The 23,753-nt window shown below is 55.9% G+C and overlaps 2 protein-coding genes and 1 long non-coding RNA gene across 5 annotated transcripts in view; 2 read left to right on the top strand and 1 right to left on the bottom strand.

Moving 5' to 3' along the window:
* ATP1A3 (ATPase Na+/K+ transporting subunit alpha 3) overlaps window positions 1-12,049 on the top strand; it is a 31,611-nt gene extending 19,562 nt beyond the window's left edge. For both annotated transcript variants that reach the window (XM_005589417.4, XM_045379495.2), the window contains exons 13-23: window positions 264-439; window positions 518-654; window positions 2,331-2,481; window positions 3,514-3,682; window positions 7,998-8,152; window positions 8,232-8,355; window positions 8,960-9,105; window positions 9,602-9,732; window positions 10,857-10,958; window positions 11,291-11,382; window positions 11,666-12,049. In XM_005589417.4, coding sequence (XP_005589474.1) covers window positions 264-439; window positions 518-654; window positions 2,331-2,481; window positions 3,514-3,682; window positions 7,998-8,152; window positions 8,232-8,355; window positions 8,960-9,105; window positions 9,602-9,732; window positions 10,857-10,958; window positions 11,291-11,382; window positions 11,666-11,694 — 1,412 coding nt within the window. In that variant the 3' untranslated portion in view covers window positions 11,695-12,049. The remainder of the gene's footprint in view (window positions 1-263; window positions 440-517; window positions 655-2,330; window positions 2,482-3,513; window positions 3,683-7,997; window positions 8,153-8,231; window positions 8,356-8,959; window positions 9,106-9,601; window positions 9,733-10,856; window positions 10,959-11,290; window positions 11,383-11,665) is intronic.
* Window positions 9,830-10,850, bottom strand: LOC135968511 (uncharacterized). The gene is made up of 2 exons (XR_010583373.1): window positions 10,612-10,850; window positions 9,830-10,543 (listed from the first exon to the last, which is right to left on the bottom strand). It is a non-coding gene; the product is annotated as an uncharacterized lncRNA (long non-coding RNA).
* Window positions 12,050-19,569: 7,520 nt separating the features above from the next.
* RABAC1 (Rab acceptor 1) lies at window positions 19,570-22,265 on the top strand. Of its 2 annotated transcripts, XM_005589418.4 has the most exons (5): window positions 19,570-19,709; window positions 19,991-20,203; window positions 20,600-20,697; window positions 21,830-21,931; window positions 22,015-22,265. In XM_005589418.4, exons 1-5 carry the CDS (start codon window positions 19,654-19,656, stop codon window positions 22,101-22,103), a joined length of 558 nt encoding a protein of 185 aa, XP_005589475.1. In that variant the 5' UTR covers window positions 19,570-19,653; the 3' UTR covers window positions 22,104-22,265. The 2 variants fall into 2 exon arrangements, with proteins under 2 accessions (XP_005589475.1, XP_073879870.1); XM_074023769.1 differs by lacking the exon at window positions 20,600-20,697.
* The last annotated feature ends 1,488 nt before the right edge of the window (window positions 22,266-23,753 follow it).

The following is a 23,753-nucleotide window of genomic DNA, read 5'->3' as shown; positions in this document are numbered from 1 at the left end:
GAGGATGCCGGGCGGGCTCTGGGGTCCCTAGAGGGCAAGGAGGGTTGTGATGCTGCCCAAAGCCTGGCTCAGTCCAGGGCCTCCCAGAATGTAGTGTGAATGAATGAATGAATGAATGAGAGGGGAAGGCATCCTAGGAAATGAATGCTGACCGGCCGTCTTGCCGATGGGGAGATGGAATGCGGGCGATGCAGACATCTAGGGGCATGGGGCAGGGGCCCCGAGGCTGGAACCCTCACACCCCAACCCTTCCCTGCCGCCAGGTTTCTGCCATTATTACCTGCCTGAGGAGCAGTTCCCCAAGGGCTTTGCCTTCGACTGTGATGACGTGAACTTCACCACAGACAACCTCTGCTTTGTGGGCCTCATGTCCATGATCGACCCGCCCCGGGCAGCCGTCCCTGACGCGGTGGGCAAGTGTCGCAGCGCAGGCATCAAGGTGTGGCTTGGGGTGGCTGGGGAAGGCGAAGCCAGACATGGGGCGGGGGAGGCCATCCCTAAAAATCAATGCCTGCAGGTCATCATGGTCACCGGCGATCACCCCATCACGGCCAAGGCCATTGCCAAGGGCGTGGGCATCATCTCTGAGGGCAACGAGACTGTGGAGGACATCGCCGCCCGTCTCAACATTCCCGTCAGCCAGGTTAACCCCCGGTGAGCCACCCATCCCAACCAGGACCCTGGACATCCCTCTAGGGTGTTGACACAGGGGCACTGCCTCCCCGCAACTTCCCTCTGCACTGCCCGTCCTGTTCTTTCTGGGACTTCTCCATGGACCAGGCCCTGGGTCCGGCCCTCCGTCCGGTGTGGGGACATTGCAGCCACAGAGGTAGCCAGGCATAGGTTTGCTTCCCAGTCTTTTTTTTTTTTCTGAGACAGAGGCTCACTCTGTCATCCAGACTGGAGTGCAGTGGCGCAATCATGTCTCACTGCAACCTCTGCCTCCCAGGTTCAAGCAATTCTGTGCCTCAGCCTCAGCCTCCCAAGTAACTGGGATTACAGGGGCCCTCCACCACACCTGGCTAATTTTTTTTGTACTTTTAGTAGAGATGGGGTTTCACTATGTTGGCCAGGCTGGTCTCGAACTCCTGACCTCAGGTGATCCACCTGCCTCGGCCTCCCAAAATGCTGGGATTACAGGCGTGAACCACCGTGCCCCGCCTGCATCCCAGCTTTTACTGCTCACAAACTGTGTGACATTGGGCAAGTCCTTTAGCATCCATGAACTTCAGTTGGCCCATCTCTAAAATGGGCTACTAATAATTCCTATCTCAGAGGATTCAGTAGAATCCAGTACTTCTGTGTCTGTCTCTCTTTTTTCCTGTCTGTCTCTCTTTGTCTCTCTCTTTTCTGTTCTGTTTTTCTGACTTCTTCAATTTTTCCATCCTCATGCCTATCTCTGACTCTGCCTCCCTTCCGTTTGTCCATATATCTCCATTCCTCTGAATCTGCTGCCCCTTGTCTGGGCGCAGTGGTTCATGCCTGTAATCCCAGCACCCCGGAGGCCGAGTCAGGTGGATCACTTGAGGTCAGGAGTTCGAGAGCAGCCTGGCCAACATGGCAAAACCCCAACTCCACTAAAAAATTAAAAAATTAGCCAGGCATGGTGGTGGGCACCTGTAATCCCAGCTACTAGGGAGGCTGAGATGGGAGAATTGCTTGAACCCAGGAAGCAGAGGTTGCAGTGAGCTGAGATTGCACCACTGTGCTTCAGCCTGTGTGACAGAGCAAGACTCCATCTCAAAAATAATACATACGGCCGGGCGCGGTGGCTCACGCCTGTAATCCCAGCACTTTGGGAGGCCGAGGCGGGCGGATCACAAGGTCAGGAGATCGAGACCACGGTGAAACCCCATCTCTACTAAAAATACAAAAAAAAAACTAGCCGGGCGCGGTGGCGGGCGCCTGTAGTCCCAGCTACTCAGGAGGCTGAGGCAGGAGAATGGCGTAAACCCAGGAGGCGGAGCTTGCAGTGAGCCGAGATCGCGCCACTGCACTCCAGCCTGGGCAACAGAGCAAGACTCCGTCTCAAAAAACAAAAAAAACAAAAACAAAACAAAACAAAATAATAATAATAATAATAATAATAATACATACATACATACATACATAAATGCACTGCCTGGAAGTCCCTCTTCAGGTCTGCCTGCATGCCCTGCTGCAGTAGCCCCCTTCTCCCCTGCTTCCCCCAGAGGCCCCTTCCCGCAGCCCCTGGTCCTCTGGCTCTCCTATTTGTGGAGCTGGCCCCTCTGTTTCTCTGTGCTTCAGGGCTCACTGTGCCACTCCTCACACACCCTGACCTCAGCCATCACCCTCTCTGCTCTTCCCAGGGATGCCAAGGCCTGTGTGATCCACGGCACTGACCTCAAGGACTTCACCTCCGAGCAAATTGACGAGATCCTGCAGAATCACACCGAGATCGTCTTCGCCCGCACATCCCCCCAGCAGAAGCTCATCATTGTGGAGGGCTGTCAGAGACAGGTGTGCTGCGCTCCCGCAGAGAGAGGGACGGGGCCTTGACTCCTGGGTCCTCACTGAGGCCGGGGCCTGGATTCCTGGGTCTGAGGGAGGAGGGGCTGGGGGCCTGGACCCTTGGGTCTGAGGGAGGAGAGCTGGGGCCCTGGACTCCTGGGTCTGAAAGAGGTGGGGCTTGGGGCCTGGACTCCTGGGTCTGAGGGAGGAGGGGCTGGGGGCCCGGACTCCTGGGTCTCAGGGAGGAGGGGCTGGGGGCCCGGACTCCTGGGTATCAGGGAGGCGGTGGCTGGGGACCTGGACCCTTGGGTCTGAAAGAGGAGGGCTTGGGGCCTGGATTCCTGGGTCTGAGGGAGAAGGGGGTGGGGGCCTGGACCCTTCCATCTGAGGGAGGAGGGCCTGGGAGCTTGGACCCTTGGGTCTGAGGGAGGAGGGACTGGGGGCCTGGACTCCTGGGTCTGAGGGAGGAGGGACTGGGGGCCTGGACTCCTGGGTCTGAGGGAGCAGGGACTGGGGGTCTGGACCCTTGGGTCTGAGGGAGGAGGGACTGGGGGCCTGGACTCCTGGGTCTGAGGGAGGAGGGGCTGAGGGCTTGGACCCTTGGGTCTGAGGGAGGAGAGGCTGGGGGCCAGGATTCCTGGGTCTGAGGAAGGAGGGGCTGGGGGCTTGGACCCCTGGGTCTGAGGGAGGACAGGTTGGGGGCCTGGACTCCTGGGTCTGAGGGAGGAGGGACTGGGGGTCTGGACCCTTGGGTCTGAGGGAGGACAGGCTGGGGGCCTGGACTCCTGGGTCTGAGGGAGAAGGAGGCTGGGGGCCTAGACCCCTGGGTCTGAGGGAAGAGGGTCTGGGGGTCTGGATGACCAGGTCTGAGGGAGGAAGGTCTGGGGGCCTGAACTCCTAGGTCTGAGGGGAAGAGGAGGTTGGGGACCTGAACTCCTGGGTCTGAAGGAGGACGGGGCTGGGGTCTTGGGCTTCTGGATCTGAGGGAGGAGACTCTGGGGCCTGGCCTCTGGGTGTCATCCTTACCCTCTCTCCCTCCAGGGTGCAATTGTGGCTGTGACTGGGGATGGTGTGAACGACTCCCCCGCTCTGAAGAAGGCCGACATTGGGGTGGCCATGGGCATCGCTGGCTCTGATGTCTCCAAGCAGGCAGCCGACATGATCCTGTTGGACGACAACTTTGCCTCCATCGTCACGGGGGTAGAGGAGGGTGAGTTGGCCAGGGCTGGCCCTGGAGACCAGGGTCACTGCCAGAGGCCTGAGACCAGCAAGGGGAACTGGCCAGGGCTGCAGGGGGATGTGTGGCAGAGACCACAGCCCCCTTGGCCCTGGAGGAGCTTGAGACTGTCCTTATCTGTCTTCCTTCCCTGTGGGGTCAGAAGCTCCCCTGGGCAGGACTGAGCTGACATATTTCAGGGTCCCCACATCATCCAGCCCAGGTCCCATCTGGTGGGTGAAGCTGACTTGGAGACTTTTAAAAAATATTATCGGCTGGGCGCAGTGGCTCACACCTGTAATCCCAACACTTTGGGAGGCTGAGGCAGGTGAATCACAAGGTCAGGAGATCGAGAACATCCTGGCTAACACCCCTGGTGAAACCCCGTCTCTACTAAAAATACAAAAAATTAGCCAGGCGTGGTGGCGTGTGCCTGTAATCCCAGTTACTCGGGAGGCTGAGGCAGGAGAGAATGGTGTGAACCCAGGAGGCAGAACTTGCAGTGAGCCAAGATTGCGCCACTGAACTCCAGCCTGGGCAACAGAGCAAGACTCCATCTCAAAAAAAAAAAAAAAAAAAAGAAAAAAAAATTCTCAAGCCAAACCAGAGGGAAGTCAGGGACCCTGGGGGAGGCCTCAGGGGGCCCCTCTGCCAGCCTGGGCTGCAGGTCAAGGGAGCTTCCCAGAGTGTACAGGGATGGCTGAGCCAAGTCAGGGGCCATGCTGTGGCGTCCACATAGACTACTGCCAGGGAGTCATAGGCAGAGGAACCTGTACACAGGCAAGGCGGTGTGAGGGGCTGGGTCTGAGGCTGGTGTTGCTGCTGAGGTGGGGGCACTGGGAGCCCAGGCCACAGAGCCCACAGGCACCACCTCCTGACAGGCCCGGACGAGGCCACAGAAGGGCTGGTTCACATTCAGATTTATTCTGATCATCAAATTAATTCATGATAATTATAAACAAATGCAAAAGGGCATTCAGGAAAAAATTGGAATCAAATTACCCATAACCTCGCCATCCAGAAATAATCACGATTCATGCCTTGGTGGATTTTCTTGCAATTTCTCTCTCCTATTTGAAATGTCTCTAGTGTAAAAAGCAGTTCATGGTAAAAGAGAATTCAAACAGCAAAGCTGAGCCCAGAGTAACAGGTTAAATGTCCTTAGCCCTTGTTTCCTATGTCCCAGAGGAAACCATGGTTAACATCTTCTTATCCCCCCAAGAGACATCTTTTTGCGGGGAGTGGGGGCAGGGATAGGGTCTCAATCTGTCGCCCAGGATGAAGTGCAGTGGCACAATCACGGCTCACTGCAGGCTCCACCTCCTGGACTTAATCGATCCTCCTGCCTCAGGCCCCTAAGTAGCTGAGACTACAGGTATGCACCACCACACCTGGCTGATTTTTAAGGTTTTGTAGAGATGGGGTTTCGCCATGTTGCCCAGGCTAGTGTTTTATTTTTTGAGACAGAGTCTTGCTCTGTTACCCAGGCTGGAGTACAGGCGCACAATCTAGGCTCACTGTAACCTCCACTTCCTGGGTTCAAGCGATTCTCCTGCTTCAGCCTCCCGAGTAGCTAGAATTACAGGTGCATGCCACCACACCAAGCTAATTTTTGTATTTTTAGTAGAGATGGGGTTTCACCATATTAGCCAGGCTGGTCTTGATCTGCTGACCTGAAGTGATCCCGACACCTCGGCCTCCCAAAGTGCTGGGATTGCAGGCATAAGCCACCTTGCCCAGCCAGGACTTCAACTCCTGGGCTTAGGCACTCCTCCCACCTTGGCCTCCCAATTTGCTGGGATTACAGGTGTAAGCCACCATGCCTGGCCTCCCCAAGGCATCTTATGCATACACAATACACACACTGTCTCAGATACAGCCATCCGCTCCTTCCGAATCTTGTGCATCATGCTGGAAGCTGGGAGGCAGCTGTGAGCAGAGCAGGCACCATCCCTGTTCTCATGGGGCTGTAGAGACAGCCTTAAACAAGTTAACAGATACGTAATTACAAATTGTGATATATGCCCAGAAGAAAGCAGGTCGCTGCAATAGATAATAATGAGAGTCCTGCCCAGATGGGGTGGACATGGAAGGCCTCTCTGAAGGGAGGGAAGAAATGTCTAACTTCCGTCAGGGGCCAGGCACGGGGGCTCACGCCTGTAATCCCAGCATTTTGGGAGACCAAGGCGGGAGGATTGCTTGAGCCCAAGAGTTCAAGACCTGCCTGTACAACAAATTAAGACCTGGTCTCTACAGAAAATTTAAAAAATTAGCAGGGCATGGTGGCACACACCTGTGGTCTCAGCAACTCGGGGGGCTGAAGCAGGAGGATCGCTTGAGCCTGGGTGGTCAAGGCTGCCATGAGCCATGATAGTGCCACTGCCCTCCAGCCTGGGAGATAGAGATCCGAGACCCTGTCTCAAACAAACAAACAAACAAACAAAATAACTTCCATCAGAGGGCATTCCAGATATACCCAAAAGTAGAGCAAAGGCACAGTGGGCCCCTGCGCCTCCCTCCCAGCTGCAGCGGCCATCAGCGCACGGCACACCTTGTTTCTTCCCCACCCCCTGGAACACACACTGGATTATGCTGATGCACATTTAAGTCATCATTTCATCCATAAATATTTTAGGACGAGAAACCACTAGTTTGTGGAGAAGAGCACAATGCAGGGAACGAGAATATCAGGTGGGAGTGGCTCAGGCTCTTATTGCTACGCAAGAGCCATCAAAGCAATCAAAGCAGCCACACCGCAGGCAGCCTACCCCTCCCTCCCTCCCTCCCTCCCTCCCTCCCTTCCTTCCTTCCTTCCTTCCTTCCTTCCTTCCTTCCTTCCTTCCTTCCTTCCTTCCTTCTTCCCTCCCTCCCTTCCTTCCTTCCTTCCTCCTTTCCTTCCTTTCTTTTTTTTTTTTGACAAAGTCTTGCTCTGTTGCCAGGCTGGAGTGCAATGGCATGATCTCAGCTCACTGCAACCTCCGCCTCCCAGCTTCAAGCAATTCTTCTGCCTCAGCCTCCCACATAGCTGGAACTACAGGCGCACGCCACCACGCCCAGCTAATATTTTGTGTTTTGGTAGAGATGGGGTTTCACCATGTTGGCCAGGATGGTCTCGATCTCCTGACCTCATGATCCACCCGCCTCAGCCTCCCAAAGTGCTGGGATTATAGGCGTGAGCCACCTCGCCTGGCCTGTTTTTTTTTTTTTTTTTTTTTTTTTTTTTTTTTTTTTTGAGACGGAGTCTCGCTCTGCCGCCCAGGCTGGAGTGCAGTGGCCGGATCTCAGCTCATTGCAAGCTCCGCCTCCCGGGTTCACGCCATTCTCCTGCCTCAGCCTCCCGAGCAGTTGGGACTACAGGCGCCCGCCACCGCGCCCGGCTAGTTTTTTGTATTTTTTTTAGTAGAGACGGGGTTTCACCGTGTTAGCCAGGATGGTCTCGATCTCCTGACCTCGTGATCCGCCCGTCTCGGCCTCCCAAAGTGCTGGGATTACAGGCTTGAGCCACCGCGCCCGGCCTGCCTGGCCTGTTCTTTCTTAATGATTGACCTCTTTAGTTATGGGCTAATCTTTTTACTTGTTCATTTATTTAGAGACAAGGTCTCACTCTGTTGCCCAGGCTGGAGTGCAACAGTGGTTTATTCATCCCTCACCTGTTGATGGACGTGAGATTGACTCTGGGTTTTGGCTGTGATGAGTGGTGCTATGATGAACATTCTTGTACTTGCTTTTTGCTGGGCATAAACAGTCCTCCTGTCTCTCGGGTATAAAACCTAAGAGTCAGATTACTGGGTCGGTGGGGTGGGGGTTGTTTGATAGAAACTCCCAAACCATCTTCCAGAGTGGTTATTTCCAGAATGTTTCGACAAAGGTGATGTGGTTGGATGTTTACGTGGAAAGGTGGGTGGGTGAGAGGCCTGGTGTGGAGATTCGCACCTGTAATCCCAGCACTTTGGGAGGCTGAGGTGGAATCACGGCCCAGAAATTAGAGACAAGCCTGGGCAAAGTGGAGAGACCCTGTCTCTACTAAAAATACAAAAATTAGCTGGACGTGGTGGCGCGTGCCTGTAGTTTCAGCTACACGGGAGGCTGAGGTGGGAGGATCACTTGAGCCTGGGAGTCGAGGTTGTAGTGAGCCCTGATCGTGCCACTGCCCTGCAGCCTGGGCAACAGAGTAAGACCCTGTCCCAAAAAGAAAAAAATGGTGGGTAGGCTAGGAGGTAGAAAAGGACGCTAGACGGGGGCGGAGGAGGAGCAGAGGGAGTGGAGCTCCCTGGCATGGGTGCCTGCTCTGAGCCCGCCCGTGCCACAGGCCGCCTGATCTTCGACAACCTGAAGAAGTCCATCGCCTACACCCTGACCAGCAACATCCCAGAGATCACGCCCTTCCTGCTGTTCATCATGGCCAACATCCCGCTGCCCCTGGGCACCATCACCATCCTCTGCATTGACCTGGGCACTGACATGGTGAGTCCTGGCGGCCACCCTTGGGGCCCAGAAGGGTGGAGTCCTCCCCTTCCCGGCTCACCTGGCCTCTTCCACCCAGGTCCCTGCCATCTCACTGGCATACGAGGCCGCTGAAAGTGACATCATGAAGAGACAGCCCAGGAACCCACGGACGGACAAGTTGGTCAATGAGAGACTCATCAGCATGGCCTATGGGCAGATCGGTGAGGCACTGGGGACTCCATCTCCTTACGGCCCAATGCCAGGCCTAGAGCAGTGCCTGGCCCACCGTGGGTGCTTGGGACCCTGGCGTTGACTCAGGGGAGCAGACGTGGACAGGACCAGCCAGTGAGCTATCTGAGGGCGGGGTCTGCACCCCATCCTTCTCCACCTCCTCCTCTCTGCTGCCGATGTGTGCAGAGCCCCAGAGGTGTGAAGCAGCCACACTTGGGGGCTGTCCCAGCAAGCAGTGGCTTCATGGCGGTGGTCCTAGGCCCAGGGAGGTCATTCCTGTGTTGGGAGCTCAAGCTGGGGATCCCCCAAGAATTCATGATGTTTAGGTGGCCTGGGTCGGGTGGGAGAGGGGCTCCGGGTTATCCCTCTGGGAGAGTCCCCTCTCCAAAGCCCCTGTCCCAGGTGGCCCACCCATCTCAGGGCCTCACCACCAAGTGAGACCTCAGGTCGCCCTCTGGGAACCGGTGTCCAGATAACAGGGCCAGAGGGGCACACTTCCCTCTCCAAGGGGGCTGCTGGGCCCTCCGAGGTGCCCTGGGCTGGCTGCTGGCCCCGACCTGAGCCTCTCCTCTGCTTCCTCTCTCCTCCTTCCAGGAATGATCCAGGCTCTCGGTGGTTTCTTCTCTTACTTTGTGATCCTGGCAGAAAATGGCTTCTTGCCTGGCAACCTAGTGGGCATCCGGCTAAACTGGGATGACCGCACTGTCAACGACCTGGAGGACAGTTACGGGCAGCAGTGGGTGAGTGGGGCAGGGTGCTGTGTTCCTGCCCGGGGCGAGCTGTCCCAGCCATGCATGGCCACTTCCTACGATGGCTCCTCAGTCCCCCATGGCAGTGTCAAGGCCTTTGCTGGGCACTTGGGGCTTCCTGGATGCCCCTGCCCAGCCCATCTGGAGCCTTGTCTCCCACTGCCTGAGCTGTCTGCCCTGCCGGGCCTTCTTCCCTGCCTCTGTCTGTCCCTTCAAAGTCCAGCTGCTGTCTATCCTTGGGAGGACCACAGGGTCCTCATCCTCCTGGCCCCTGGTGGACGGTGAGGTCACCATTAACCTTTCTCCTTTCTTGTACATCTCCTGCCTCCTCCCTTGGGACCATGAGCCCGCAGAAGGAAGACACACCGGAGGCCCTGGGGACCCCATGCAGGATGGGGTGGGTCAAAGAGCACCAGAACGTCGGGGTGGCGGCTAGGGCTGCAGTGCCACTGACTGATGTCCCATGCCCCGGTCACCGCTCCTGCAGACATACGAGCAGAGGAAGGTGGTGGAGTTCACCTGCCACACAGCCTTCTTTGTGAGCATCGTAGTCGTCCAGTGGGCAGATCTGATCATCTGCAAGACCCGGAGGAACTCGGTCTTCCAGCAGGGCATGAAGTGAGGGCTGGGGGCACACGGCGGCTGTACAGCCATCCGTCCTGTCCAAGTGTCTGTCTGTCTGTCTGTGTACTTCCTCTTGTGTCCTTGCTTTGGATTTTTGTTGTTTTGTTGAGGCAGGGTCTCATTCTGTCACCCAGACTGGAGTTCAGTGGTGCAATCATACATAGGTCACTGCAGCCTCGACCTCCTGGGCTCAAGTGAGCCTCCCACCTCAGACTTCTGAGTAGCTGAGACTACAGGCGTGCACCATCATATATGGCTAATTTTTATTTATTTATTTATTTATTTATTTGTTTGCTTATTTATTTAGAGACAGAGTCTTGCTCTGTTGCCCAGGCTGGAGTGCAGTGGCACGATCTCGGCTCACTGCAACCTCCACCTCCCGGGTTCAAGCGATTCTCGTGCCTCAGCCTCCCAAGTAACTGGGATTACAGGTGTGCACCACCAGGCTCGGCTAATTTTTTGTATGTTTAGTAGAGTTTTGCCATGTTGCCCAGGCTGGTCTCAATCCACCCGCCCCAGCCTCCCAGAGTGTTAGGATTACAAATGTGAGCCACCATGCCCAGCCCATTTTGGGTTTTGCCACTGCACTGATTTTCTCTCAAGGGATCCTGTGTGTCCTTGATTCTCTCTCAGCCTCTGTGTGTGGTGGAGGTGCTCCTGTCCTTTTCTTTTTATACCAGTGCTTCTCTCTGTCTGTCCCTGTCTGTCTGTATCTGTCCCTGTCTTTGTGTCTGTCCCTGTCTCTGTCTGTCCCTATCTCTGTGTCTGTCCTGATCTCTGTGTCTGTCCTGATCTCTGTGTCTGTCTCTGTGTCTGTGTCTGTCCCTGTCTTTGTGTCTGTCCCTGTCTGTGTCTGTCTCTGTGTCTGTCCACCTCTGTGTCTGTCTCTGTGTCCTTGTCTTTCTGTCTCTTTCTGTGTCCCCATTGCTCTGCCTCTTTGTCTCTCTCTGTCGGGGCATGTCTCCCCATCTCCGTCTCTCTTCCTGTGTTTCTGCCTCTGTCTGTGTGTCTGTCCCGCTGTCTCTGGGTGTCTGCACTGTGCCTCTCCCTGTCTCTGCGGGGTGGCGTGTGCAGGGTGGGTGCTCTCTGGGCCCAGCCCTGCCCTTCTGTGCCTCCAGGAACAAGATCCTGATCTTCGGACTGTTTGAGGAGACGGCCCTGGCTGCCTTCCTGTCCTACTGCCCTGGCATGGATGTGGCCCTGCGCATGTACCCTCTCAAGTGAGTGCCCCGCTGCCCCCAGCCCTGCCCACACCAGCACCTGCCACGGAGCCTTCCCTTAGACTCAGTCTGAACCTCAGGCCCCACCTCCCCTGGTGTCCCCACTGCAGTCCCCGTTCTGATGCCCCCAAGTCTCCCCCATGGGCTGCTCCTACCACGGGTTACTCCGCAGACCCCAGGCCCCAGCCCTACCCAGGGCACCCTCCACCTGTGAGCACGAAGGGTCCTGGGAGACTGCCCCACCGCGTCCCCGCCACGTCCCCTCCTGTCCCCTGAAGCTCTGCCTCTCGTTAGAGCCCCGCACTCAAGCCCTCCTGCTCTCCCCTCCACAGGCCCAGCTGGTGGTTCTGTGCCTTCCCCTACAGTTTCCTCATCTTCGTCTACGACGAAATCCGCAAACTCATCCTGCGCAGGAACCCAGGGGGTGAGGGGGCTCGGCAAAGCGGCCAAGGGGGGCGGGGGACAGCAGGGTCTCAGGCGGCTGGTCCCAGGCTCCCCTCGCCCTGCTGGATGGCTCTGCCGCCCAGTTCCCACTCTTCTCTCTCTTCCCATCTCTCCAGGCCTCCGCTCTGTCTTCTCACGGGTCTCTGTCTGTGTGGTTTCCTTGTCTCTCTCCCTCTCTGTCCCTCTCTCTGTTGGGTGGCTCACCTTGCCTATCTCTCTCCATCTCTTACTCTGTCTCTTTCTTTCCTTCTTTGTCTCTCCAGGTTGGGTGGAGAAGGAAACCTACTACTGACCTCAGCCCCACCACATCGCCCGTCTCTTCCCTGTCCCCCAAGCCCAGGACCACCCCTGCCAGTCCCCCCCATTTTGTATTCTGCGGGGAGGAGCCCTCTCTCCCCATGGCCCCACCTTGGCCCCCACCCCCTCCACTATCTCCTGACACCCCTACTCTGGCTGGCATCTCTCCCCTGCCCCCTGCCTCTCTCCTCTCTCTTTTCTGTGTCAGTTTCTCTCCCTTTCCTCACCCCTCTATCCATTTCTCCGGCCCCAGCCACCTCCCTGGGCTCTTTTTTACTCCCTTTCAGCCCCTCGGCTGATGCTGTCTCTGGTTCTGGACAATTATCAAATATATCAGTGGGGAGAGAGAAGCAGTGTGTGTGTCGTGCCTGCTTTCTGGACAGGGACTGTGGCCGGGATGGCATCCCCTCTGCTGGGGCGCGTTGCCAGGCGATTCTCAAAACCTCAGGAAATTAGCCTGGCACTGGCTTGAAAGTCACCGAATCTCAGAGCCATCTAATCACCGAGTTTTCAACTCCACAAAACTCAGAGCAGCTTGAATTCGCCCGGCGATGGGATTGTGGAATCAGAACAGGGGAAAGGGAGGGGAAGCAGATGTGGGATGGTGACTGGGAGCCTCTCCTATAGGAGTAGGACCCAGGGGACACAATGCTGCTGATGATGGTGATGACAGTGATTCACTGAGTGCCCGCTATGTGCTCTGCCCACTTCTAAGCACTCTGCACAAGGTGCACATTAAATATGCACAGAGAGGTCGGGCGCGGTGGCTCAAGCCTGTAATCCCAGCACTTTGGGAGGCCGAGACGGGTGGATCACGAGGTCAGGAGATCAAGACCATCCTGGCTAACACGGTGAAACCCCGTCTCTACTAAAAAATACAAAAAACTAGCCGGGCGAGGTGGTGGGGGCCTGTAGTCCCAGCTACTCCGGAGGCTGAGGCAGGAGAATGGTGTGAACCCGGGAGGCGGAGCTTGCAGTGAGCTGAGATCCGGCCACTGCACTCCAGCCTGGGCGACAGAGCCAGACTCCGTCTCAAAAAAAATAATAAAAATAAATAAATAAATAAATATGCACAGAGAGGAGAAGTGATTTGCACACAGCTAAGAAGAGACACATCTGGGATTTGAACCAAGGCTGTCCAAAGTTCTAGGTCGCTACGCTATTCTCTCATTTTATTGAGATAAACTTTCATACAGTGCAGTGCACACATCTTAAGGCTACAGCTCAATGATTTTAAAGTTGCATCTGCAGGCCAGGTGCCGTGGCTCCCGCCTGTAATCCCAGCCCTTTGGGAGGCCCAGGAGGGCAGGTCAATTGAGGTCAGGAGTACGAGACCAGCCTGGCCAACATGGTGAAACCCCGTCTCTACTACAAATACAAAATATAGCCGGGCATGGTGGCACTCACCTATAATCCCAGCTACTTGGGAGGCTGAGGCAGGAGAATGGTGTGAACCTGAGAGGCGGAGTTTGCAGTGAGCCGAGATCACGCTACTGCACTCCAGCCTGGGCGACAAAGCGAGACTCTGTCTCAAAAAAAATAAAAAATAGGCCGGGCGCGGTGGCTCAAGCCTGTAATCCCAGCACTTTGGGAGGCCGAGACGGGCGGATCACGAGGTCAGGAGATCGAGACCATCCTGGCTAACACGGTGAAACTCCGTCTCTACTAAAAAAAAAATACAAAAAACTAGCCGGGCGAAGTGGCGGGCGCCTGTGGTCCCAGCTACTCGGGAGGCTGAGGCAGGAGAATGGCGTGAACCCGGGAGGCGGAGCTTGCAGTGAGCTGAGATCCGGCCACCGCACTCCAGCCTGGGCGACAGAGCCAGACTCAATCTCAAAAAAAAAAAAAAAAAAAAAAAAAAATTGCTGGGCATGGTGGTGCATGCCTGTAATCCCAGCTACTCGGGAGGCAGAGGCAGGTGAATTGCTTGAACCCGGGAGGCAGAGGTTGAGTGAGACTCCGTCTCAGGAAAAAAAAAGAAAAAAAAAAAGTTGCATATGCAAAGCTACCACCCAGATCAAGGCATAGAACCTTTCCCTCCACCCAGAAAGTTCACTGGAGCCCTCCAGTCGCCTCCCCTCCAGAGGCAAGAGCTGATCTGGTTTCTGTCACCACACGTCAGTTGTGCCTGTTCTTGAGCTTCATACAAACGAAACCTTACAGCATGTCATCTCTGTGTCTGGCTCCTTGTTCTCAGCATTATGTCTATAGGAGTCACCCATATTGTCACCTGTATCTGTGGCCCCTTCCTTATCATTCCATAACACAACTTGTCTATTCTCCTGTTGATGGACTTTGGGGTTTCCAGTTCGGGGCTATTACAATTGGTGCTGCTAGGGACAGGAACATTCTAGTCATGTCGTTTTTTGTTTTTTGTTTTTTTTGAAACGGAGTCTTGCTTTGTCGCCCAGGCTGGAGTGCAGTAGCACCATCTCAGCTCACTGCAGCCTTCACCTCCTGGGTTCAAGCGATTCTCCTGCCTCAGCCTCCCAAGTAGCTGGGACTACAGGTGCCTGCCACCACGCCTGGCTAGTTTTTGCATTTTTAGTAGAGACTGGGTTTTGCCATGTTGGCCAGGCTGGTCTCGAACTCCTGACCTCAAGTGATCCACCCACCAACACGGTGAAACCGTCTCTACTAAAAATGCAAAAACTAGCCGGGTGTGGTGGCAGGCACCTGTAATCCCAGCTACTCAGGAGGCTGAGGCAGGAGAATCACTGGAACCTGGGAGGTGGAGGTTGCAGTGAGCCGAGGTCACGCCCCTGCACTTCAGCCTGGGTGACAGAGTGAGACCCCATCTAAAAAGAAAAAAACAAAACAGACTGGGTGCGGTGGTTCATGCCTGTAATCACAGCACTTTGGGAGGCTGAGGCAGGTAGATCACCTCAGGTTGGGAGTTCGAGACCAGCCTGACCAATATAGAGAAACCCTGTCTCTACTAAAAATACAAAATTAGCTGAGCATGGTGGCACATGCCTGTAATCCCAGCTACTTGGGAGGCTGGGGCAGAAGAATTGCTTGAACCTGGGAAGCGGAGGTTCCAGCAAGCTGAGATCGCGCCATTGCACTCCAGCCTGGGCAAGAATGAAACTCTGTCTCAAAAAAAAAACAAAAGTGGCCGGGCGCGGTGGCTCAAGCCTGTAATCCCAGCACTTTGGGAGGCCGAGGCGGGCGGATCACAAGATCAGGAGATCGAGACCACAGTGAAACCCCGTCTCTACTAAGAATACAAAAAATTAGCCGGGCGCGGTGGCGGGCGCCTGTAGTCCCAGCTACTCAGGAGGCTGAGGCAGGAGAATGGCGGGAACCCGGGAGGCGGAGCTTGCAGTGAGCCGAGATCGCGCCACTGCACTCCAGCCTGGGCAACAGCGTGAGACTCCGTCTCAAAAAACAAAACAAAACAAACAAACAAACAAAAAAAAAAAGTGATCCACCCACCTCAGCCTCCTAAAGTGCTGAGATCACAGGCACGAGCCACCGCATCCAGCCCTCTAGTTGTGTCTTTTTTTTTTTTTTTTTTTTTTTTTGAGATGGAGTCTGGCTCTGTCGCCCAGGGTGGAGTGCAGTGGCCGGATCTCAGCTCACTGCAAGCTCCGCCTCCCGGGTTCACGCCATTCTCCTGCCTCAGCCTCCCGAGTAGCTGGGACTACAGGCGCCCACCACCTCGCCTGGCTAGTTTTTTGTATTTTTTAGTAGAGACGGGGTTTCACCGTGTTAGCCAGGACGGTCTCGATCTCCTGACCTCGTGATCCGCCCGTCTCGGCCTCCCAAAGTGCTGGGATTACAGGCTTGAGCCACCGCGCCCGGCCCCCGGCTAGTTTTTTTTGTATTTTTTAGTAGAGACGGGGTTTCACCGTGTTGGCCAGGATGGTCTCGATCTCCTGACCTCGTGATCTGCCCGTCTCGGCCTCCCAAAGTGCTGGGATTACAGGCTTGAGCCACCGCGCCCGGCCTTTTTTTTTTTTTTTTTTTTTTGAGACAGAATCTTGCTCTGTCGCCAGGCTGGAGTGCAGTGGCACGATCTCGGCTCACTGAAATCTCTGCCTCCTGGGTTCAAGTGATTTCCCTGCCTCAGCCTCCTGAGTAGCTGGGACTATAGGCACGCACCACCACGCCCAGCTAATTTTTGTGTTTTTAATAGAGATGGGGTTTCACCACGTTGGTCAGGCTGGTTTCGAACTCCTGACCTTGTGATCTGCCCGCCTTGGCCTCCCAAAGTGCTGGGATTACAGGCGTGAGCCACCGCGCCCGGCCCTCTAGTTGTGTCTTTTAATGACAGATGTGCATTCTGTTGGGTACGCACGTGCCTGGAAGTGGAATCGCTGGTTCATGGGATAGACTATGTTTAGCTTTCATGGACGCTGCCAGACCTTTTCCAAAGTTCGAGTGCCATTCTGCGTCCAACAGCGTAAGGAAGCAGCAGCTGCTCCACATCCCCTCTCCACTGGGAATTGTCAGTCCTTTTCATCTTCATTTTCGCCACCTTGGTGGGGCAGTGAATCCATTTCTCTCGAGGCAGTCTTCCTAACACAGCCCAGGGAGGCAAGTCAGAGGAGGGGCTGGGGCCAGGCCTGGGCCTACCTGCCTTCCAATGCCAGTGTCTGGGTGGCCGGGATGCTGAGCGCAAGTGTGAGTGGGTGAGTGTGCAAGTGCATGTACACACCCACCGCACAAGACAATGGCTGAGGGAGAAGCTTCCAAATCTGAGGGGGAAAGGCAGTTGGAGGGCAGCGGCCACGTGCGCTGGACACCCCTCGTGACCCCAAGGTACAGTCTGATCCCGGTAGGGGCTACATGAGCCCAGACCTCTCCTAGGAAACCCACAAATACTGCTTTATCTATCTGGTGCAAGGGAAGAGACGCTCCCATAGACAGGTGGGGAGACTGAGGCCCAGAGAGGGGAGGGCCTTCCTTGAGGTCACACAGCAGGGACAGTGACCCCAGGTTTCTGGCTGAATGCACTAAGGTCTTCCTGCTCTCCCAGCACCACTTCCTTGGGGATCCCAGGAGGCAGGGAGGAGGCCTCAGGCTGGAGGGATCCATTTTTTTTTTTTTTTTTTTTTGAGACAGGGTCTCATTCTGTCGCCCAGGCTGGAGTACAGTGGCACAGTCACAGCTCACTGCAACCTCTGCCTCCTGGGTTCAAGTGACTCTCCTGACTCAGCCTTCCCAGTAGCTGGGATTACAGGCGCGCACCATCACGCGCAGCTAATTTTTTTTTTTTTTGTATGTTTAGTAAAGATGGGGTTTCACCATGTCGGGCAGGCTGCTCTCGAACTCCTGGCCTTAAGTGATCCGCGCACCTTGGCCTCCCAAAGTGCTGGGATTACAGGCGTGAGCCACCACACCCTGCCTGGAACTCACAATCTTCTTGGGTGTTCCCTCATCTCCCAGCACACCACCCGCCTACTCCCCTAATTCAGGGCCCATCTGCCAAAGGCCCCTTCTCTCAGGGACCCCATCTCTCACCATCTCTCATGATGTATCTGCCTCAGGCCCTCCTCTCCCACATTGCCCCTGTGTCCAGGCCCCATCTCCTGAAATTCCCTTATTCAAAGTCCCCCCCCGACCCTCCCACTCCTAGGGCCCCTCCTGCAATGTCCTTGCCCCTCAGACTCCACTGTCCCCCACCCCATCTCCCACCATGGCCCATGCTGTTCGATACCTCCAGGCCTCTGCCGCTATGTTCTCCGCTCAGAACAAAGACCAGTGGGTTTTGGAATGAAATTGCTTTCATTCAGTTCCTATAAGGAAACCCAATAGCTCTCATATCAAAAGTTAATCCTGGATCTCCCACAGCCGGCCATGGAAGAGGCAGCTGGAGCTCTGTCCCAATTCTATTCTCCAAGCTCTGTCTTTCCATGGAGGTTCTTCCAAGGGCTACCTCTGCTGCTCTGGCCCTTTGAATTCAGATGCTGCTCCCCTATTCCTGCTCGGGGGTAATCGTGCACTCCTCATTTGGCGTTTTGTTTTGAGATAGGGTCTCACTCTGTCGCCCAGGTTGAAGTGCAGTGGCACGCTCTTGGCTCACTGCAACCTCCGCCTCCTGGGTTCAAATGATTCTCCTGCCTCAGCCTCCCAAGTAGCTGGGATTACAGGCATGTGTATTTTTTTTAGTGGAGATGGGCTTTCGCCATGTTGGCCAGGCTGGTCTTGAACTCCTGACCTCAAGTGATCCGCCCGCCTGGGCCTCCCATAAGTGCTGGGATTACAGGTGTGAGACACCACACCCGGCCCCGCAGTCAAAGGAGTAGGATTTTCAAGTTTGAATCCTAGTTAGAAAACCTGATTCCAGGCCAGGTGCGATGGCTCACGCGTGTAATCCCAGCACTTTGGGAGGCTGAGGCTTAGGTGGGCGAATCACGAGGTCGGAGTTCAAGACCAGCCTGACCAACGTGATGAAACCCTGTCTCTACTGAAAATACAAAAATTAGCCAGGCATGGTGGCACGCACCTGTAATCCCAGCTACTTAGGAGGCCGAGGCAGGAGAATCGCTTGAACCCAGGAGGCGGAGGTTGCAATGAGCAGACATTGTGCCACTGCACTCCAGCTGGAACAACAGAGCGAAACTCCATCTCAAAAATGAAAAAGAAAACCCGATTCCACTAAAAGCCTGGGGGTGACAAAGAGGAAATAAATAGTAACTAGCCAATCTGATCTTCAAAGTGTAACTCTTCCATCTTCAGTGTGGGGCCCTTGCAAAGGGCTTCCCTGCCTATTGCACCACCAGCCCCTTGGACAGGGCCATCTTCCCCCCACCTCCTGGGAACGCCTTCCAGCAGGCTTCCAAGCACAAACCCTGAAGTGCCGTAGATCTTGGAAGACAAGACCTGGGCCTAAAAGAGTCACTTGGGGCCAGGCACAGTGGCTCATGCCTGTAATCCCAGCACATTGGGAGGCTGAGGTGGACGAATCCCAAGGTCAGGAGTTCGAGACCAACCTAGCCAACATGGTGAAACCCCGTCTTTACTAAAAATACAAAAAATTAGCTGGGCATAGTGGTGCACGCCTGTAATCCCAGCTAGTTGGGAGGCTGAGGCAGGAAAATCGCTTGAACTCAGGAGGCAGAGGTTGCAGTGAGCTGAGATTGTGCCATTGTACTCCAGCCTGGGCAACAAGAGTGAGACTCCATCCCAGAAAAACCCACAAAACTTCCCAACCTTTTCTCTTTCCCAATTTCACTCCCTCCTGTCCAAAGGTGTGTGTGTTTGCAGGTGGGGGGGGGGTGGTGGCGGTGCGGAGGTGTCCCTAGTCCCAACTCATTCATCTTTGGGACTCCACAAAGTGGGGCAGGGGGCAACCTCAGATACCCCTCCAGCAACCATGACCCACTCACTAGCCTCAATCTCTTGAGGAAGGAATCAATTCCCACAAACTCTCTAAATCTTTCTACTCAAAATGTGGTCCATGGACCAGCGGCATCAGCATCACCTGGGAACTCAGAAATGCGAATTATGGGCTCCACCCCAGACTTGCTGAATGAGAACATCTGGGGTGGGGCCCAGGAGTCTGTTTTAGCAAGCCCTCTAGTTGTTTTTTTATGCCCTCTAGAGTCAGAACGACAGCTCTGCACGGTCCCCATTGTGCCCTGCCTGGGAGAGTACACAACACCCTCTTCTGCCATTAGAGCTCCCATAACGCCCTCTTTCCTGACAGCGCACCTGCACCCTCCTGAAACTACAGGTCCCACAATGCCCAGAGGTGCGCGCCGTCACTTTCTGGGATTATATCTCCCAAGGTGTCTTGCGAGTCAGACCGCCATCATGGCGCCCACCCTCCCAGCCACCGTCAGGACTACAACTCCCACAATGATCGGCGGCAGAACTACAGTCCCCAGCTGCTCCCGAGCGGCGCCACGTCGACTCCGCTGGGTGGGGCCGGCCTCGGGCGGGGCCGGCGGGGTCTGCAGGGTACCGGGCTGGTTACAGCAGCTCTACCCCTCACGACGCAGACATGGCAGCCCAGAAGGACCAGCAGAAAGATGTCGAGGCGGAAGGGCTGAGCGCCACGTGAGCGAGCCGGCTCTAGGCCCTCGGACCCGAGGCCCGGGAGTCCGGGACCCTGGCCCCCTCCTCCCTCGAGTGCCCGGAGTCCCAGCCCCGAGACGCACAAGCGCTGGCCCCGGTCTCCTCTAATGGGACCCTGGCGTCTGGGCCCCTACCCCCCTCCCCGCCTGCGATTCAGTAATCTGGGGTCCCGGGAGGGAGTCCAAGCCCCCTTAAACCCCTTCTTTTGCGGGGGTCTGAGGCTCCATCCCGGTCCACCACTGACCCGGCCCCACCCCTCGCAGGACCCTGCTGCCGAAGCTGATTCCCTCCGGTGCAGGCCGGGAGTGGCTGGAGCGGCGCCGCGCGACTATCCGGCCGTGGGGCACCTTCGTGGACCAGCAGCGTTTCTCACGGCCCCGCAACCTGGGCGAGCTGTGCCAGCGCCTCGTACGCAACGTGGAGTACTACCAGAGCAACTATGTGTTCGTGTTCTTGGGCCTCATCCTGTACTGCGTGTGAGTGCATCCCGGGCCCTGCACCCGCACTAGCCCCGACCGGGTGGACCCCTCCTCTCACAGCTCAGGCCCCGCCCTTCAGCGCCCGGGCCCTCCTCTCACCACCCAGGCCCCCCTCCTACCGCCCAGGCCCCTCCCCTCACCGCCCAGGCCCCTCCTCTCACCGCCCAGGCCGGCCCCGCCCCCAAGGATTGGCTCTGCTAGACCTACTTTGTCACCAAAGGGCCAGGTCCCTACCCCACCATCACCCTGGCCAGGATGCAGTGTGACTGAATGTCACCTGGCCCTCCCTGGTCTCCAGAATGTAGCTTGCCTCCCGCCGGTGGAGAAGGCCAGGGCTCCCTGGCTGACCAGCCCCAGCTGCCTAACCGCTGCCTCCCTGCACTCCTCCTCCAGGGTGACGTCCCCTATGTTGCTGGTGGCTCTGGCTGTCTTTTTCGGCGCCTGTTACATTCTCTATCTGCGCACCTTGCAGTCCAAGCTTGTGCTTTTTGGTGAGAAACCCCCTGCCCAGATGAATCCTTGGTCCCTCGAATCTTGGTCTTTTGGAATGCAAACCTCAGACCCCAAATCCAAGTCCTTCAAAACCCAAGTCCGCCGAAGCCTAGATGTACACTAGATCTCCCAAACCTGATCCTTTAAAAATCTCAGACACAACCGATGCTCCCATCGAGTCTCAGCCCCCTCAAATTGCTATTCCTCAAACCTAGGCTCCACCTGGCTGCTGTGCCTTAAACCTACTCCTCTTCAAACCACATGACTCCTCCCCTCTCTCCTCCCCTTGCCGCTTTCTGCGGCAAGCATCAGCTGCAGGTGCCCACACTGGACACCAGGTGGCGAACTTACACTGGCCTAGATCTGTTCCCGTTTCTTTTCCTGCTTTCTGGGATGTGACCAGAAAGAACTTGGAACTTGGGGAAGCTGAGGAGTGTGTTTCATGTGGTTCCCAGACTAGTACCAAGGACCACTGGGAGAACAAAATGCCAGGGGAAATTCCCCCCAGGGGAAAATCAAGGTTTGGAGTGGGGTCAGGGAGTTGGGATTGGGCTGTCAGGTAGACCTGAAGGCCAGGCTCTTCAGGGGCCTGCAAGTTATGTGCATGACGGGCTTAGGGGGAGGGAGCGCCTGCAGCACAGGCACCAGAGCATGCAGACCCCATCCCTGAGACTTCTATGGGAAGCGTGAAGTTGGTATTTTTATGTGAAATCATTCACTTTGCCAGCCACAAATCACATCCTTGTAAAACATCTCAAAACAAACACACATCCACAGGTCAGATTTGGCCTTTGGGCCACCAGTTTGAGACCCCTGGTCTGCGTGAGGGTTGCAGCAGGAGAGCCCTAGTCTAGGGAGCAGGAAGCTGGGATCCCAGGAACTTCCTGGAGGATGTGGGGCAGAGGGCAGAGCGTGGGGCTGAGGCAGGCGAGGACGGTGTGCTGTGTTCTGGAGGGCAGTGAGGACACCAGGGGAGCAGGGTGACCCCAGGACCTGGAGGGCCTTGGCATGAGGAGTTTGGATTTGATCCCGAGGACCTGAAGCTTATACAGATTGTTGGGGGGCAGCAGGGGTTACTCTGGGAGAGGGCATGAAGGGTCGGAACAGCGCCCCAATGCCATCTGCTTTCAGGCCGAGAGGTGAGCCCAGCGCATCAGTACGCTCTGGCTGGAGGCATCTCCTTCCCCTTCTTCTGGCTGGCTGGTGCGGGCTCGGCCGTCTTCTGGGTGCTGGGTGAGTACAGGGTCTGAGCAGCTGGGGTGGATGGTGGGGGCCAGGTACAGGAGCATGGCCCTGAGCTGCCGGCTTTCCTGCAGGAGCCACCCTGGTGGTCATCGGCTCCCATGCTGCCTTCCACCAGATTGAGGCTGTGGACGGGGAGGAGCTGCAGATGGAACCCGTGTGAGGTGTCTTCTGGGACCTGCCAGCCTCCCGGGCCAGCTGCCCCGCCCCTGCCTACTCCTTCCTGCACAGCTCTGCTGCTCGGGCCCATAGCGCCGTCCCATCACAAGCCCGGGGAGGGATCCCGCCTTTGAAAATAAAGCTGTTACGGGTGTCATTCAGGAAATACTCCCCTAGCATCTTCTGTGGGTCTCTATGGGTGCAGCTGGGAATACTGTGCAGATCAGGGTTGGGGTGGAACCTGGGGTGTGGGCAAGATGATAAGGTAAACAGGTAAAATATTAATGGGATGCCCAATGGTGGTGAGTGCTGAGGAGGAGAAAAGAGTTGAGAAGGACAGTGTGCCGGGGGTCCCCGAGACCACCCCCGGGTTTGATGGTTCTCTAGGACTCGGGAATCAGAGAGCACCCCAGGTTTGATGGTTCTCTAGGACTTGGGAATCAGAGAGCACCCCAGGTTTGATGGTTCTCTAGGACTTGGGAATCAGAGCACCCCAGGTTTGATGGTTTTCTAGGACTCGGGAATCAGAGAGCACCCCAGGTTTGATGGTTCTCTAGGACTCGGGAATCAGAGCACCCCAGGTTTGATGGTTCTCTAGGACTCGGGAATCAGAGCACCCCAGGTTTGATGGTTCTCTAGGACTCGGGAATCAGAGAGCACCCCAGGTTTGATGGTTCTCTAGGACTTGGGAATCAGAGCACCCCAGGTTTGATGGTTCTCTAGGACTTGGGAATCAGAGCACCCCAGGTTTGATGGTTCTCTAGGACTTGGGAATCAGAGCACCCCAGGTTTGATGGTTCTCTAGGACTTGGGAATCAGAGCACCCCAGGTTTGATGGTTCTCTAGGACTTGGGAATCAGAGCACCCCAGGTTTGATGGTTCTCTAGGACTTGGGAATCAGAGAGCACCCCAGGTTTGATGGTTCTCTAGGACTTGGGAATCAGAGCACCCCAGGTTTGATGGTTCTCTAGGACTTGGGAATCAGTATGCAATTGCACTGATAGCTCTGATTTACTCTCATCAAAGGATATGGAGCCAAGTCAGCCAAAAGAAAAGGTACATGGAGTGAACTCAGGAAACCAGGCATGCACTTCCAGAGGCCACACCTGATTCCTCCAGCAGTGGATCATGGTGACATGTGTGAAATGTCAGCCAGGGATACTCTGATCCTAGCCTCGGCGCCCTCGGTTTCATGGGGGCAGCTACAAGAGCACCTTTTCTCCAACACATACCAAAATGCCAGGCTCCCAGAAGGAAGGCCTGGGCCTGCACAAACAGCCTAGATAGACACAGCGAGCCACTCTATCAGGAAGTGATAAGACCCCTCCTGACACCCAAGTTCCCAGCCAAGGACCAGCTGTGCACCCAGGCCTGTCTAAAGACAGCAGTCTGGGGTAGAACCTGCCAGGTTAACTCTTTTCTGCACAGAGAAAGTTCTGGAGTGAGTTGCAAGTTAAAGAGGGTGACCAGAAAAGGCCTCCCTGATGTGACATTCACCAAAGACCTAAATTGAGAGAGGGAGCAGCCCAGATCCTTTGGAGGAAGAATAATTGGGGCAGAGGAAGCCACAGGGGCATAGCCCAGGAGATGGCAGCAGCCGGGAGGCTCAAGGGCAGCCAGGAGGTGGGTGTGGCTGGGGCAGATAAGCGAGAGG

The sequence above is a fragment of the Macaca fascicularis genome, chromosome 19 (genome assembly GCF_037993035.2).
Source record: "Macaca fascicularis isolate 582-1 chromosome 19, T2T-MFA8v1.1".
Taxonomy (NCBI): domain Eukaryota; kingdom Metazoa; phylum Chordata; class Mammalia; order Primates; family Cercopithecidae; genus Macaca; species Macaca fascicularis.
Note: the sequence above shows the minus strand (reverse complement) of the source record. Positions and strands in the feature narration are given on the sequence as shown.